Source organism: Durio zibethinus, chromosome 6 (genome assembly GCF_047325235.1).
Source record: "Durio zibethinus cultivar Kanyao isolate XHJ-2024 chromosome 6, ASM4732523v1, whole genome shotgun sequence".
NCBI classification, from domain to species: domain Eukaryota; kingdom Viridiplantae; phylum Streptophyta; class Magnoliopsida; order Malvales; family Malvaceae; genus Durio; species Durio zibethinus.
The window spans coordinates 9,677,275-9,692,008 of record NC_143167.1 but is presented as its reverse complement, the minus strand read 5'-3'; the positions used below and the strand labels follow the sequence as shown (position 1 = coordinate 9,692,008).

Below are 14,734 nucleotides of genomic sequence, written 5' to 3'. Positions count from 1 at the left end.
ATTTTATTAAATATAAAAATTTATTGATTTATATATTTTTTAAAAAAATGATATTTACTAGTATATATTTATAATATGAATATTGGCAAAATTTTATATTAACGAAAATGCGATATTGATTAGATTTTTAAATTTTCATTTAAAATATTTTTAGACATTAATAAGGTTTTGCAAATTTATAAATAAGAAATTTTATTTTGTTATTGAAATACTTTTATTAAATGAATTCATTTGACAAATAAAAAAATTTAAAATTTATATTGAATTTCTTTATTTTCAGAGTTATATAATTTATGTTAACATTTAAACCAATAAAATTTGTATTGATATTAAAAGTCTTAATAACTTCAGTAAAATACCCAATTTGTTTAGTTTTAATTTTTTTAATCTTAATTTATTAGTTAATTAGTAAGACAATGAAATATATGAATATCTTAACCTAAAGTGGATGATTTCAATATGTATAAATTTTTATAATATTTTAAAAAGTAAATTATCAAGATAATTTTTTTTTATTTTCATGGCACACTAAATAACGATGTATATAAAATTTGATACGATTAACATGTGTATATTCTTTTATTTAAAGATTTGGATTAAAATTTTTTTCTCTAAAATAAAAAAAAAAAGTAGTTATAGAGCAAATTAAAAAACGTTAAATGAAACTTTTGAAATCACATGCATGCAATGCGAACAACAAAAGTTGAAAGCCTAATCTTTCTACTGCTCATTAGGTGTGGAATGAATTGAGCTTGGGAGATGAGTTTGACATGCATGAATCCCAATGTAAATTGTCTATTCGTCTTTTTTAAGAAATCGATTCTAGCAAGATGAGTGTTTGATCCTCGTGCTTGCAAATTCCTCTACTTTAAATTTTGATTTTCTTTGTATAAAAAAACATACCATCAATGTAGACCAAACAACATTGGTAAAGAAAGAGAGGAATTAATTAGTCAACTTTATTTTTTATCATTAGTTTTTCATCATCTTGCACTTGTAATATATATATATATATATATATATATATTTATACACACGAAAAGGGAGGCAACTAGCATTAACATAAATAACGGTACACAACGGTCCCAACTGCATCCTTATGTAGTAATTCAAGCACAGAGTTTGGAGGTTGCACAAAGGAAACAAAAGAAACAAAAGTGGCGTCATTGCCTAAACGGCTATTACATAGTTTACTGCTACCGTACACGGCCAGTGCATCAGCACACCTATTGCCTTCCTTAAACACGTGCAGGATCTTCTGGTTTTTAAGCTCTCTCAAAAGCTGCCTGCAATTAGAAGCGAGCGGTTGAAACGTAGGGTTAGGCATCATTTGGCTTTTAATTATAGAAATAACAGCAGATGCATTAAGCTCCGTTTCAAGATTCCTAAGGTTAAGGTTTTTAGTAAGCAATATAACTCATCCTTAAAAAGGCCCATCACTACAAAAAATAAAAGATTGGTGATTATTTTATAATGATATTTCACTTATAATCGTCATTAATTTTTGTATTTTTATTAAATTTAAAATTTTTATTATCAAAATGTAACTAAATATTTAAATAGTGACATTATTATTTATAAACATTATTTAAGACTTGATATTAGCGGTGTTTATTAATTAAAATATCTTAAAATAATTTTATCTTAAAAATTTGAATGAATACTAAAAATGTTTTTAACAAAAAATGACTTAAATAATCTCATTAAAAAAATTAATAAGAAATTACTAAATACATTTTTATCAGACAACACCTTTAATAGTTTTTTTATAAAAAAATGTATACGATTATTGAAAGTATTTTTTATAAAAAAAAATATTTTTAATAATTTTATAAAAATTTTTTATAAATTTATTAAATATATTTTTGATCAAAAATATCTTTAGGCGAATTGCAACCTTAGCCGATCCAAACCAACCCATATATTAGTCTAGCTGGTTGACTTCCATGTTTGCCCAATTCAATTTCGGCACCTATTATTCCTCTGCTTATTTTTTGTTGAGCACAAAAAAGATTCAGCTATTTCTAAAAGTTTTAGCATATTGCTAAATGTTAAAACAGAAATTTGGCCCCAAAAACCGTTTTTTCCCAAAGATTGATTAATGTGTTACGAATATTATATACAAATTTTATGAGCTATGGCTCTATTTATATATAATTAAAAGTTATTCTATTAAAAATAGTTCACTTGGATCTAATTATTTGAAAAAAAGTAGACTTGAAATGAAATTTTCTTAAATTTTAAACTCATTTTTTTAATTTTTAATTTATCTTAATCTCTAATTTCTATCTATTTAATTTATTTAAAAAATATTTTATTTTTAAAATTCTCTCAAACCTATAATTTTTAAAAATTTTATTTACTAAACTAATAGTCAATTTGAAAAAAAAAAAAATCTAATACTCAGTTGTTTTTGGAATTAAATCCTACTTTACCCCGTTGTTTTTTTTTTTTTTAAAGGGTGTTTCTAAATGAATCTCCGTTTTTCCTCTTTACATTTCTAATTTTTAAAATTTTTTATAAATAAATTTATTTAATTATCTTTTCTCACAAAATTTTTTAAATATCTATGTTTGATCAATTTTATAATTTATTGAAAATAAATTTCTGAAAATTATATAATTTACCGAAAATAAATTTAAAAAAAAAGAAATTTTAAGAAAAATTATAAAAAAGGGATTTTATTAAAAATTTTTACTACTTTGTGTAATGAAAAAAATATTATTAAAAAATAATAAATTTTAAAATTAAAAAATAAAATTAATTTTACTATTTTGATTTTAGAAAAAATAAAATGTTATGAGCCCCTAATTAAATATTTTATTTTTTGATGTTATAAAAGATGATGAAAGAACTATTAAGTTTGATTAACATATAAAAAATGAAATTTTTTTAAGTTGTCAATTAATATCATTGAATATTATATAATTTTGTAAAAATTTAATATGTTAATTAAAAAAAATCATTGTGATAAGTAAAAGGAAAGATTTCATTGAAGAGTTCAATTTAATTAGAGTTATTATAAAATTTTAATAATTGTTATAAAAAATATATATTTATTAAAAAATGATAAATTTTAAATTTATAAAAAATTTAAAATTTCATTTTATCTTTAATTTAATTAGGGTCTTGCAAGATTTTTTTAAAGATCAAAATAGTAAATTGATATTTTATTGATTTTAAATTTTATGCTTTTTCTTATAATAATTTTTTCATTACACTAAGTGATAAAATTTTAAATAAAATTTACTTTTTTGTAATTTTTTTAAATTTTAATTATTTTCAAAAAGTTTAATAACTTTAAAAAAATTCATTTTTGATAAGTTTTATAACTTCTAAAATGAATTTTTAAAAATTTATAAAACTTATCGTATATTCAAAAACTTATAAAAAAAAAAAAGAGAGGATATAAAAAGTAAAAGTTGTGATGCATTTAAAATTTACCCTTTATAAATAAGCATTTCAAATTTTCACCAAAAAAAAAAAAGATTTCAAAGCCCAGTACCAACTCAACACGTTGCTTCAAGTAGGTAAATGTTTTCATTTTTACCGGCTTGCCAAATTCCCGTTGCCCTCTATTTTCTGTAACTTAAACGCAAAACTTAGCTGTCTCTCGCTCATACAAAAAACTCTTGCCTTTTTGAGAAATTTCTCCGTTGTTGATCGTTAGCAAAGGTAATTCTTTCATGAACTCTTCTTCTTCAATACGATATTAAAACCATTTGTTCAAGTTTTTAAGCTCTCCATTATTATTCCAGTGATTGTCAAAAAGTACAAGGAAAGTTTAAAAGTTGGATCTTGTTGAGGATTTTAATTGGTTTTATGGGTCCTTACTGAATTTTGGTTATGATTAGATATGGGGTTTTAAAGCTTTTTGGGTTTCTTGGGATTTTGATATGATAGTTGCTCATAAATTTGTTTGTGGTTTCAGTTGTTTTCTCAGTTTCTGAGTCACCCTTCTGTTTGGTTAGTAAGAAAAAGAGGGAAATATAAAAATTTAGAATTTTATGGGTTTTTCTGGTTGGTTTGTGTCTATCACTGGAGAAAGAAACTTGGTTTGACTGACTGGAACTACTTGGATTGGGATCAGTGAAGTTGGGTTTCTGTTTTATTAAATATTCAAGTCCTTTTTTTTTTCTTTTTCCTGCAAGAAAACGGTATATTAGTGGGTTTGGACTGTGGAGTTGATGGATAATTCGGGTTTGGGAGGTGGGTTTTTATCAGGTCCGAATGAAGGGTTGTTTGACCTTGAGTCATCCGTTCACAGACAGCAACAGCCCCATTTGAGTCAACCTTCCTTGATGCCACACAATCATATGGCTATGATGAGTGGCCTTGAAAATGAACACCGTTCCATTGGATTAATGGAGGCAAAAGGTTCTAACTCTAAAGGCGATTCTGTGAATTATGGTAAAGGGAAGGGAGTTAGTCCCATTGTTGCTCTCACTAATGGAAGCATGAGTGAAGAAGATGAGCCTAGTTACAATGAAGATGGAAATGGTGAGAACTCCAATGGGAGTAGAGGCAAGAAAGGATCACCATGGCAAAGAATGAAATGGACGGATAATGTGGTTAGGCTTCTAAAAGCTGTGGTTGCTTGTGTGGGTGATGATGGTATGATTGAGGGCGTGGAGGGGCTTAAGAGAAAATCTGGGATTCCACAAAAGAAGGGCAAGTGGAAAACTGTGTCCAAGATAATGATTAGTAAAGGTTATCATGTTTCACCTCAACAGTGTGAGGATAAATTTAATGACTTGAACAAGAGATATAAGAAATTGAATGATATTCTTGGGAGAGGTACTAGTTGTAGAGTGGTTGAGAACCCTTCTCTTATGGACTCTATGCCTCACCTCTCAGCTAAGGCAAAGGATGATGTAAAGAAAATATTGGGCTCTAAACATTTATTTTACCAGGAAATGTTTGCTTACCATAATAGACAGAAGATACCCAATTGCCAGGATCTTGATCTGCGTGGATGTTCTATTCCTCTTGAGAGATGCTTGAAAGACAATAAAGGGTCAGATGAGGAAGAAGCTGAGGGAATTGGTGACAGTGAGGATGATGATGAAATGGCCAATGAAGATGACAATAATGCTGTTTATGAGGAGGAAAGGATTGGTGAGTTCAATGAGAGGAAGAAAGCAAGTGCAGAGGAAGGCCATTTCTGGTCACAATCTGCTGGCCAGGATTGCTTCAAGATGGAGATGGCTGGAATATTTCAAGACCCTACAAGGTCATCATTGGAGCGAAAGGTGTGGATTAAGAGACAGATGCTGCAACTTCAGGAGGAAAGAGTGAACTTGCAGACGGAAGCTTTTGAGCTTGAAAAACAATGTTTTAAATGGCTGAGGTACTGCAACAAGAAAGACAGAGAACTAGAAAGGTTAAGGTTGGAGAATGAAAGGATGAGGCTTGAGAATGAGCAGAGTATATTGCAACTGAGGCAAAAAGAATTAGAAGTAGGTTACAGGAGGTCTGATGCATCCTTAGACCCCACTTCACTTGGCATCGACAGACTGCAAGGCAAAGATCAGATTGATACGGGCAGGCATCAATAGCTCTTGTATCACATTCAAATCCATTTGGAAATAAGAGTTATATAGCTAAAGCATGCGAGGCTGGCTTACTTTTTAATAAAGTAAAGTACACTAATCCTGTGAGGTAATGTAGCTTGAGATCAAATTATTAACAATGTATTTTTCCCCCTTTCTTTTACTAACAAACTTAATATTTTCCCTCCTGAACTAATGTTCATATACAGACCATGAAATAACTCTCATAGGCATCCTTGTTGAAGAGGATTCGATGTGTCATTTCCCTTTATGTTCATATTGTTCTTAGAATCCAAGGTTATAGATTGTATGATCTGTCCGGTGATAATCGAGCAAGGCTTTTGCAGTTAAAAGGACAATTATTATTTGGCTGGGTAGAAAGGAGGCACGCAATGCATCTGTACTTGCCTCAGTTAATTCTTTTTCCTTTTCCCCTTATTTATGCTACACTGGTTCCAATTATTTCTTATGTAATTTTGTATACACTGATTTTTTTAACCTTTTTCGGTTGCACTAAAGTGCTTTGGAAGAGGTATGCATGGCATGTCAGACATGTTTGTATGGTTGTGGGATGAAATATCTCTTGCAAATGCATGGTTGTTCCCTGTGCCAAAGATGGTTGAAGATGATGACACCAACTGTCAAAACGGTGTTTGCTGTTCATGTTTGTATTTAGAAACTTGCTCGAGCAATGTCATGTTAATTTGCTTACACTAGGACCATGGCTTTCTCGCATTGTCTCTCAATCAGTAAACATTAATCTAATTGTGTTTTATGTGTCATCTTCAGTGTATGAATGGGTGACCAACATTACACTACTTTAATTAACCAAGTTGTAGGATGGTATGGCGTTTATAATGTTAAAAGTATCTTATGCAAACCATGAGCAAAGCTTGATGCTTGAACTGGGTGAGGTGAGAGGTGTGCAATCTATTCAAAATTGCACGGTGGGGATATCATTATGCACACCAGATATGGTCAGCTATTCATGTTCTCTTTTTCTGATGTTTAGGGTATTCCACTTCCACAAGACTGTTATGTAATTTCTTGGAATTAGGCTACCATGTAAAAGATTGTCAGCCACTCTTTTTTTTTGGATTTAGCGGTGGTCATGCAAGCATATACTAGTATAATTTAATGCCGACATGTTGAATTCGAACTTTTAAATGGCTTCATATGCTTTACTTCATAGTTTTTCTCTTGAGATCCTCTACTTTTGTTACCACGTTTTCAATTAAAAAATTTGTTTAAAGAAACATTAGAAAAAAAAATAACGATCACAAGAAAAACCTTGCATAGATGTTATGGGAAGAATACTGTATTAAATAAAAAAATTAGTTTTAAAATATTTTAAAATCTTGACCAATACTTATGGATGCCCGGAATCTTAAAGAAAAATAAAAGCACCAATCTTGGAAAATGCCGGGTCAAAATCGTTTATGGTTGCTCCGAAATAATTGTAAAATTGAACTCTCCTGAAAAAAAAGAAAGATGCGTTAAAGGAAAATTCAAAGTCAAAAAGAGAGAGTTTTGAAAGTTGAAGAATTCACATTTCATATTTCATACCAACCAAAGATAAAAAGTCGAGAATTTGTGATTAGTTGTCAAAATTGTAATCCCCATTCATGAAAAGACCACGCATTTGATAAATCATAAGTTGATAACCAGCTAGTCATATAAAGTGCCTGTCTAAACCCAAACTCCTCCATGCCATTCTGTTTCGCCCTTGTCATTTCGCTCTTATCTTGCTCTTTCCACATTTCAGTTTTCAAGGTTGGCTTTCTATCTCTTTCTTTCTTTTTTTTCTTCCTAAGAAAACTGCTAAGTTTTCTCTGCCATTTACATCATTATGTGATGTGTGATTGATTCACTGGTAACTGTTTTTTCTTTTTTTAGTTTTATGGGTGTGCTTTCATTTCGCCTTATAGTCTGCTCTTGTATTTGAACTATTCTTTCTTCTTCTTATAAACCCGTTTCAGGCCTCTTTTACGTGTCTCTCTATCTTATTTGTTTCTTTTTAGATCTCTTTTCTTTTTCTTTCTTTGCTCTTTTTGTTTCATATTCCTTAACAGGTCAGTCAGTTTTTGGTCTGGCATACATATTTTTCTCTTTATAATGTTTTTGGTTGTTTTTATGTGTTTTTGTTGTTCACATGTTTCTGTTGGATCTGAGGTCTGATTGAAAACTGATACATGGGTTTTTCGTTTCACTAGGATGGAGGGTTATTCTCATACAGAGGTTGATCTATTGGATTTTTTTTTCCGATCAAATAAATTTGTTTTTTTTTTTTTCTTAAAAAAAGTTGCAACTTTGAATGAGAACTATATTAATTTTGTATTCAAGCCTTTGGCAGATGGTTTGTTTTGAAATGATAGGATTGTTTTTTAGGGATGTAGCATGGTTTCATTTCCATTGCGACCGGAATCTGTGCATTCGGAGTATATTAATTTTGATGCTTTTGATTGACAGTAACTGCTAAGCTTAAAATCTATATGATGAGTTAAGACTAATCATTACTCAGAACTTCACTTTCAGTCTTACCTCATGAATTTTTTGGTATATTATTATGAAATTTCATAGATTAAACATTGATCTCATCAACAAGATTAAATTGATTTTTTCCCCTCAAACACCATTTCCTTACCAGTTGTTCCTATTTTTATCTCAATCCATACTTATGAGTATGTAACATACAAGTTGGTTTTCTTCTCTAAGTGCGTGAATTTAATGGATATCATTCTCGGGGAAAAAATGAAAATTTTATGCTTTTCATGTATTTGCTACATATGTTGCTTTCATATCCTCTCTTTCATAGCGTTGTTTTCTCATATTTGAGCAATTTTCATTTATTATTTTAAAATTCTTGGGCTGAATTATTCATGTTGCCATTTATGCCCTTATGTTTCAAGGTGGATGGTTTTGTGTAAAATTAGTCAGTCACAGTAAAGAGGATTGTTTTGGTTCATAGATAGTGCAACCATGAAGAATGAAGCTTAATGGCAAGAAAAACCTCTAGTTTGTGAGTTGGGCGACAAATGTTCATTTGTTTGAACTAGTTTTTATTCCAATTGACTTTTTGTGCATCTGGAACCTAAGTGGCTTCTTGTTTATATTTGTATAGGGCCACATATTGTTGTCTTTTTTGAAGTTTTATTTCTTTTGCATATACTTGCTCTATCAATTGCTTTATGCCCAAATGGTGTTTGACAATTTTGTTTTTCTAAATTTACATATCTTCTCAATCTGATGTGGTTTCTCAATTTAAGGCATTAGGGTCATCTTTTGTTTTTCTCTAGCTCATTATAATCATAATATTTGGTTTCTTGTGTAGGTTATTCTTTTGTAGAGAAGTGATGGCTGATAGGCACCAACGTCCTTCTGTCATGCAAAAAGTAGCTGGACAACTCCATCTTGGTTCCAGCCTTTCACAAGATGTTCAATATCGCTATGGAGGATTCCAAAAGCCTATTCTGTATCAGAGGCATTTTGCATTTGCAAGTTGCAATGCTGCACTACAGTATCCCATGACACAGGCATGCCAAGCAAACTATGTTCAGCCATTGGTTGGTTCAAGTTTGTCACCTGTATGTGTCCAGGCTCCATCAGAGAAAGGCATTGCTGGTTTCGCTATTGATTTTCTTATGGGTGGTGTTTCTGCTGCTGTGTCCAAAACTGCTGCTGCTCCTATTGAACGTGTGAAGCTCTTAATTCAAAACCAGGATGAGATGATTAGGGCTGGTCGACTCTCTGAACCATATAAGGGGATTGGTGATTGCTTTAGAAGAACAATCCAAGATGAGGGCATGATGTCATTGTGGAGAGGAAACACAGCTAATGTGATCCGTTATTTCCCCACTCAGGTTAGTAATATCTTCATAGAAATTGCTCTATCTTCATTCTAACTTAGAGCTGTTTTATTGTATATGTTCTCTGATTTTATTTTTTTCTTATTTGCTTCAGGCATTGAACTTTGCCTTCAAGGATTACTTTAAAAAACTGTTCAACTTTAAGAAGGACCGGGATGGCTACTGGAAGTGGTTTGCCGGCAACTTGGCATCTGGTGGTGCAGCTGGTGCCTCTTCCCTTCTCTTTGTCTATTCGCTGGATTATGCCCGAACTCGTCTTGCTAATGATTCCAAAGCTGCAAAGAAAGGAGGAGAAAGGCAATTCAATGGCTTGGTTGATGTATATAGGAAGACTCTGAAGTCAGATGGTATTGCTGGCCTTTACCGTGGCTTCAACATTTCATGTGTTGGCATCATTGTGTACCGTGGTCTTTACTTTGGAATGTATGATTCTTTGAAGCCGGTGGTCCTTGTTGGAAAGTTGCAGGTCAGTAGATTTTTTGGTGGCCTTTTGGACTAGATTTTCCAATTCATTTTGACTTTTTTCATCGACTAATAGTCATGCTATCTAATGACGATAAGATAACTGCCGTAGTGCTGTCCAAAATATTGACAATAAGATCAAGCTAAAGGATTTTGCTCATGTTAATTTTTGGTTTGGATGATAACAGGATAGCTTCTTTGCTAGCTTTGCCCTTGGTTGGGTTATTACCAATGGTGCTGGTCTTGCCTCCTACCCAATTGACACTGTCCGTAGAAGAATGATGATGACATCTGGTGAAGCTGTCAAGTACAAGAGCTCACTTGATGCATTCTCTCAGATCCTTAAGAATGAGGGTGCCAAGTCTCTCTTTAAGGGTGCTGGCGCAAACATCCTCCGTGCAGTTGCTGGTGCTGGTGTGCTTGCTGGCTATGATAAGCTCCAGATGATTGTATTCGGAAAGAAGTATGGCTCCGGTGGGGCATAATCATGCCAACTATCTTTTCCACAAGAACACAGATGGTGGCACAAATCATTTGCAATTTAATTGGTTTCCAGATTTTGCTGAGCGCAATTTTTTTCTCATTTGAATAACTTAGTTTAGAGGGGTTTGTTCCCTGCAACACTGATAATTTTGGAGGAAATTTTTACCCCATTTATCCTAATTATTTGAGATATTGCTGCAACCTTACATCACTACTTTTTGAAATTATATATCCCTTTATAAGATTCCTCATTTCCCCTGGATTATTATGTTCACTCTTTGCTTTTCTAAATTCTAAGAGTGATTTATAGTCGAGTTGTTACACTGGAAATTGTTAAAGAGACTGCAGATCATGATTCGTACCTTTCTTTCTGAACAGCACCATGCATCAACGGAGTAAATAAATAAATTAAAAAAAAAAAGATAAAGCATTTCACTGAAATCCTCTTTGCTGAGCAGCAACCACTCCTTGAGACTCTGTAGGAACTTGCTGCTGTTCATTCATTGGGAGGAAAGCTATACAATTGTTTTTTTTCTTTTTTTGGTTTTTCAGGTTACAATTGTTTAATGAGATGGGCTCCCAAATCGTTCTTTTAAATTGTTCTTAAAAGATCTTTCCCGCCTTTTGTTCAACTCGTTACTAATCCCTGCAAACCTTAATGTCTGCATGCAAAAATCTGATGACCCCTCTTCTCTATGTTATCATCAAATCTCAGATCTCTACGTTTCATTTCTAAACCTCTTCTTCTTCTTCTTCTTCAAAGGAAAGAAAACCTACCACCAACTATAACAAAAACCATGCTTTGTTTCTCAATAACCCAATTTGCTCAACCCTACAGCAATGCAAATCCAAGCCCAAATGACCATCAAAGGCTTAACGTCAGATTGGTTCTTTTCCAGCCCCCTTTTCGCCTTTTGCTCCTTATCGGCACACAAAATTCTTGATCATTGCATTAAAATTTTGTACAATTTGCAAAATTCAATTTTTTTTTTTTTTTGGTGAATGTTACTATTAGAGGCTGTGCAGAGAGTGAAAACCCCAAAGAAGCCTTCTTTCTTTATAAGCAAATGCTTAGAAATAATGGGTGTATTAGGCCAGATAATAATGCTTACCCTACTTTTGTTTAAGTTTGTGCCTTTTTAATGTTGAAATATTTGGGTTTTGAATTTCTTGGTCATGTTTTAAATTTGGGTTTGGATGCAGATATGTATGTTCACAATGGGCTGATTCACTTTTTGGTTTCATATGGGGACTTGCAATTGGCATCTAAGGTGTTTGATGAAAGTTGTGTGAGGGATTTGGTTTCTTGGAATTCTTTGACTAATGGCTTTGTTAGGAGTGGGAGAGCGAAGCAGGCAATAGGGGTTTATAGGAAAATGCAGGAGGAAGGGGTTGAGCCAACTAAGGTGACGATGATTGGGGTAGTTTTTTTGTTAGCACAGTTAGAAAATTTGAAACTCGGGAGAGAGCTTCATAAGTATATTGAAGATTGTGGATTGAATTTGACAATTCCATTATCTAATTCACTCATGGACATGTATGTTAAGTGTGGGAGTCTTGATGGAGCACAAAGGATATTTGATAAGCATGGAGAAGAAAACAATTGTTACTTGTATTACAATGGTCATTGGATATGACAGATTAGGGATTTTGGATGCTGCTCTGAAGCTTTTTGATGAGATGCCCGAGAAGGAAGTTGTACCGTGGAATACAATAATTGTCAGTTATGTTCAAGCCAACGGTAGTAAGGAGGCTTTGGCTTTTGTTTCATGAAATGCGGGCTAGTGGTGTAAAGCCTGATGAGGTGACCATGGTTTATTGTTTATCTGCATGCTGACAACTTGGAGCCTTTGATGTCGGAATTTGGATTCATCAGTTTATTGAAAAACATAAGCTTTATCTGAATGCTGGTTTGGGGACTGCTCTAGTTGACATGTATGCAAGTGTGGAAACATCACAAAGGCTCTTCAGGTTTTCCATGAGATGCCATCTAGAAATTCTTTGTCTTGGACATCAATTAATTGAGGTTTGGCCCTTCATGAAAATGCGCATGAAGCCCTATCTTATTTCTTAGAGACGATTGAAATTGGTTTGAGGCCAGATGAGGTCACCTTTCTTGCGGTTTTGTCAGCTTGTTGTCATGGTGGTTTGGTGGAAGAAGGTCGTAAATATTTTACCCAGATGACATAAAAGTTTGGTCTGTCCCCTCAGCTAAAGCACTATTTGTGCATAGTGGACCTTATTGGTAGGGCTGGGCTCTTAAAAGAAGCTAAAGAGCTTGTCAAGAGCATGGCAATTGAGCATGATGCTGTGGTGTGGGGGCATTGTTCTTTGCATGTCGAATGTATGGAAATTTTTTAGTGGGTGAAAGATCTGCTTTAAAACTTCTAGAACTGGACCGTCGTGATAGTGGCATTTATGTACTGCTTGCCAGTTAAGTATGGGGATGCAAATATGTGGAAGGAAGCAGGGAAGGTTCGGAAGACGATAAGAAAGAGTGTAGAGAAGACCCCTGGTTGTAGCTCAATTGCGGTCAATGGCACTGTTTATGAGTTTATTGTTAGAGATAAGTCTCACCCTGAATCTGGACTGATTTATGATTACTTAATTCAGCTAACACGACAATTGGAGTTTACTGAATTTAAATATGGTCTTCCTAAATATTACAATGACTTTCTCATAGGTTTCGAACTTGAAACCTGACAGTAATTATATGGAAATTATTCAATGAACGCTTTACTATATCAGAGGTGATTGTAATAATTGGTTGTTTCAATTGCTCTTTGGTTTTCAAGACTCAGTGGTAGAATGCTTGCAAATCAGGTTTGATTTGGCCATTGGGTATATGATGGTTTGAGCAGCTTTTCCTACCTTAGAAATGGTTCTATTATTCATTGTTTCCAAGATTTACTCCAAAATTGGGATGAAAGCTGATCAGAAAATTGCTGATTTTTTCATGATCGATCTAAATTTGAAAGGGTAGTGAACAGATTCAAGTAATTATTCTCCTTCAAATATAATGTTCTTTAGTGTCTAAACTTTCCCAGGCTTCAAGTCTTACTGGAAGATAATTTAATCGCGATGAAGTTTAGGATTTTATAAAGGTGCCACAATTGTTTTTAATGGTAGTTTGGCATATATGTTGTGCTGCTGCATTTTTCTGCTTTGATCTGTATCTGTCTTGGACTGTGCTAAAAACTTCAAAGGAGGCTGCATGCTGTAATGGGTGGAAGAGGCAATTGATTGACTTTAGATTTTGTTTTTGATGCAGAATTGTTGGATTACCTTAACCAATGCAATAATATGATTTGAAAAAATTGAGAATTTTGTAAGGACTAGTTACCTGGGAAATGAGCACTGATAATCTTTCTTGTCATCATTGTGCTTATGGGATTCATGACAGAGCATGCATGCGGAATTATTAGAGCAATCAGGAATCAAACACATTATGTGGTTTAATCTTTCAAAATTTCTATCATGGCAATGAAATAACATGTCTGCCTGGTGGCAGCTTGAAGTAAATGGAGTTTAAGCAAAAAGGTAATAACAGTAATCAAAGGTTGTTGATATTTTGTCCAGAGAAAAGGAGGTAATGCGTTTTAGTAGCTTTCATACATGGCTCTCAAGTGCAATCAAGCTGTGCCCGCATGTTGTCGAAGACCTCTCCATGAATAAGTTGAAAATTCTCTCATGTTAGAAACACAAATTGGCTAGGTAGTCTAATAAGACTATTCATTGAAGCGTTGGATTGCTTTTGAGAAACTTCTACTTCATTTCGGAGAACACAAACATTATAGGTTTGTTGTCAATTCGAAAAGGCGATGAAGACAGAGGTCAAGCGTTTTACTTCGTGTGCCTATGACTGGCTTCTGATTATGTTCAATTTACGTCCTGCTGATGCTAAGTTGTTCTGTATCTAATTTTGTCTTGACTGCATTTTTAATGGAGCTTTGTGGCTTCAAACTCTGCTGAAATAATTCTTAGCAATTTGTATTCTGGTGCATGCCGATGATGTGCTGCCTGTGATGTCTCAGGTAACAAAAGCACTCTTGATCAAGTTTAGTTAAGATAATAGAGAACCTGTTCCATATTGTTAGGAGTTGAGACATATTTCCTTTTCTTGATGCCCTCAAGTGTAGACTTACTCTAGCTGAATTGAGTACATACATATATATATATATATATATATATTTGCCATTTTCTTTATCTGGTTTGTTTTATTAGAATACATAACAAAATTTTGGACCCTTGTAGGAATTGATGCATTGCCGTCCATCAGTGGAATAAAGTTTATATTGGAAATGATTAAAAAGCCAAAATTCATTCTTGAGCTGATGCATAAAGCCTGTTTACATGACTAGGCCTCTGTAA

At 33.0% G+C, this 14,734-nt stretch overlaps 2 protein-coding genes and 1 pseudogene across 7 annotated transcripts; all 3 read left to right on the top strand.

Annotated features, from left to right (window-relative positions):
- Positions 1 to 3,572: 3,572 nt before the first annotated feature.
- LOC111284697 (uncharacterized) lies at positions 3,573 to 6,711 on the top strand. Of its 4 annotated transcripts, none has more exons than XR_016342814.1 (2): positions 3,573 to 5,661; positions 6,342 to 6,711. XR_016342814.1 is itself a non-coding variant. In XM_022873554.2 (2 exons), the coding sequence occupies exon 2, from the start codon at positions 4,188 to 4,190 to the stop codon at positions 5,556 to 5,558; it is 1,371 nt and encodes a 456-aa protein (XP_022729289.2). In that variant the 5' UTR covers positions 3,578 to 3,675; positions 3,932 to 4,187; the 3' UTR covers positions 5,559 to 6,083. The 4 variants fall into 4 exon arrangements, 1 of the variants encoding a protein (XP_022729289.2); XR_016342815.1 differs by lacking the exon at positions 6,342 to 6,711 and adding an exon at positions 5,900 to 6,083; XR_002689563.2 differs by lacking the exon at positions 6,342 to 6,711 and adding an exon at positions 5,762 to 6,083.
- A 373-nt stretch (positions 6,712 to 7,084) lies between these two features.
- Positions 7,085 to 10,637, top strand: LOC111284698 (ADP/ATP translocase 1, mitochondrial-like). 3 transcript variants are annotated; one of them, XM_022873555.2, is made up of 4 exons: positions 7,085 to 7,325; positions 8,884 to 9,412; positions 9,513 to 9,884; positions 10,069 to 10,637. In XM_022873555.2, exons 2-4 carry the CDS (start codon positions 8,906 to 8,908, stop codon positions 10,363 to 10,365), a joined length of 1,176 nt encoding a protein of 391 aa, XP_022729290.1. In that variant the 5' UTR covers positions 7,085 to 7,325; positions 8,884 to 8,905; the 3' UTR covers positions 10,366 to 10,637. The 3 variants fall into 3 exon arrangements, with proteins under 3 accessions (XP_022729290.1, XP_022729292.1, XP_022729293.1); XM_022873557.2 differs by having other exon boundaries at positions 7,291 to 7,425; XM_022873558.2 differs by lacking the exon at positions 7,085 to 7,325 and adding an exon at positions 7,489 to 7,624.
- Positions 10,638 to 10,776: 139 nt separating this feature from the next.
- Positions 10,777 to 14,487, top strand: LOC111284696 (pentatricopeptide repeat-containing protein At2g22410, mitochondrial pseudogene; annotated as a pseudogene).
- The last annotated feature ends 247 nt before the right edge of the window (positions 14,488 to 14,734 follow it).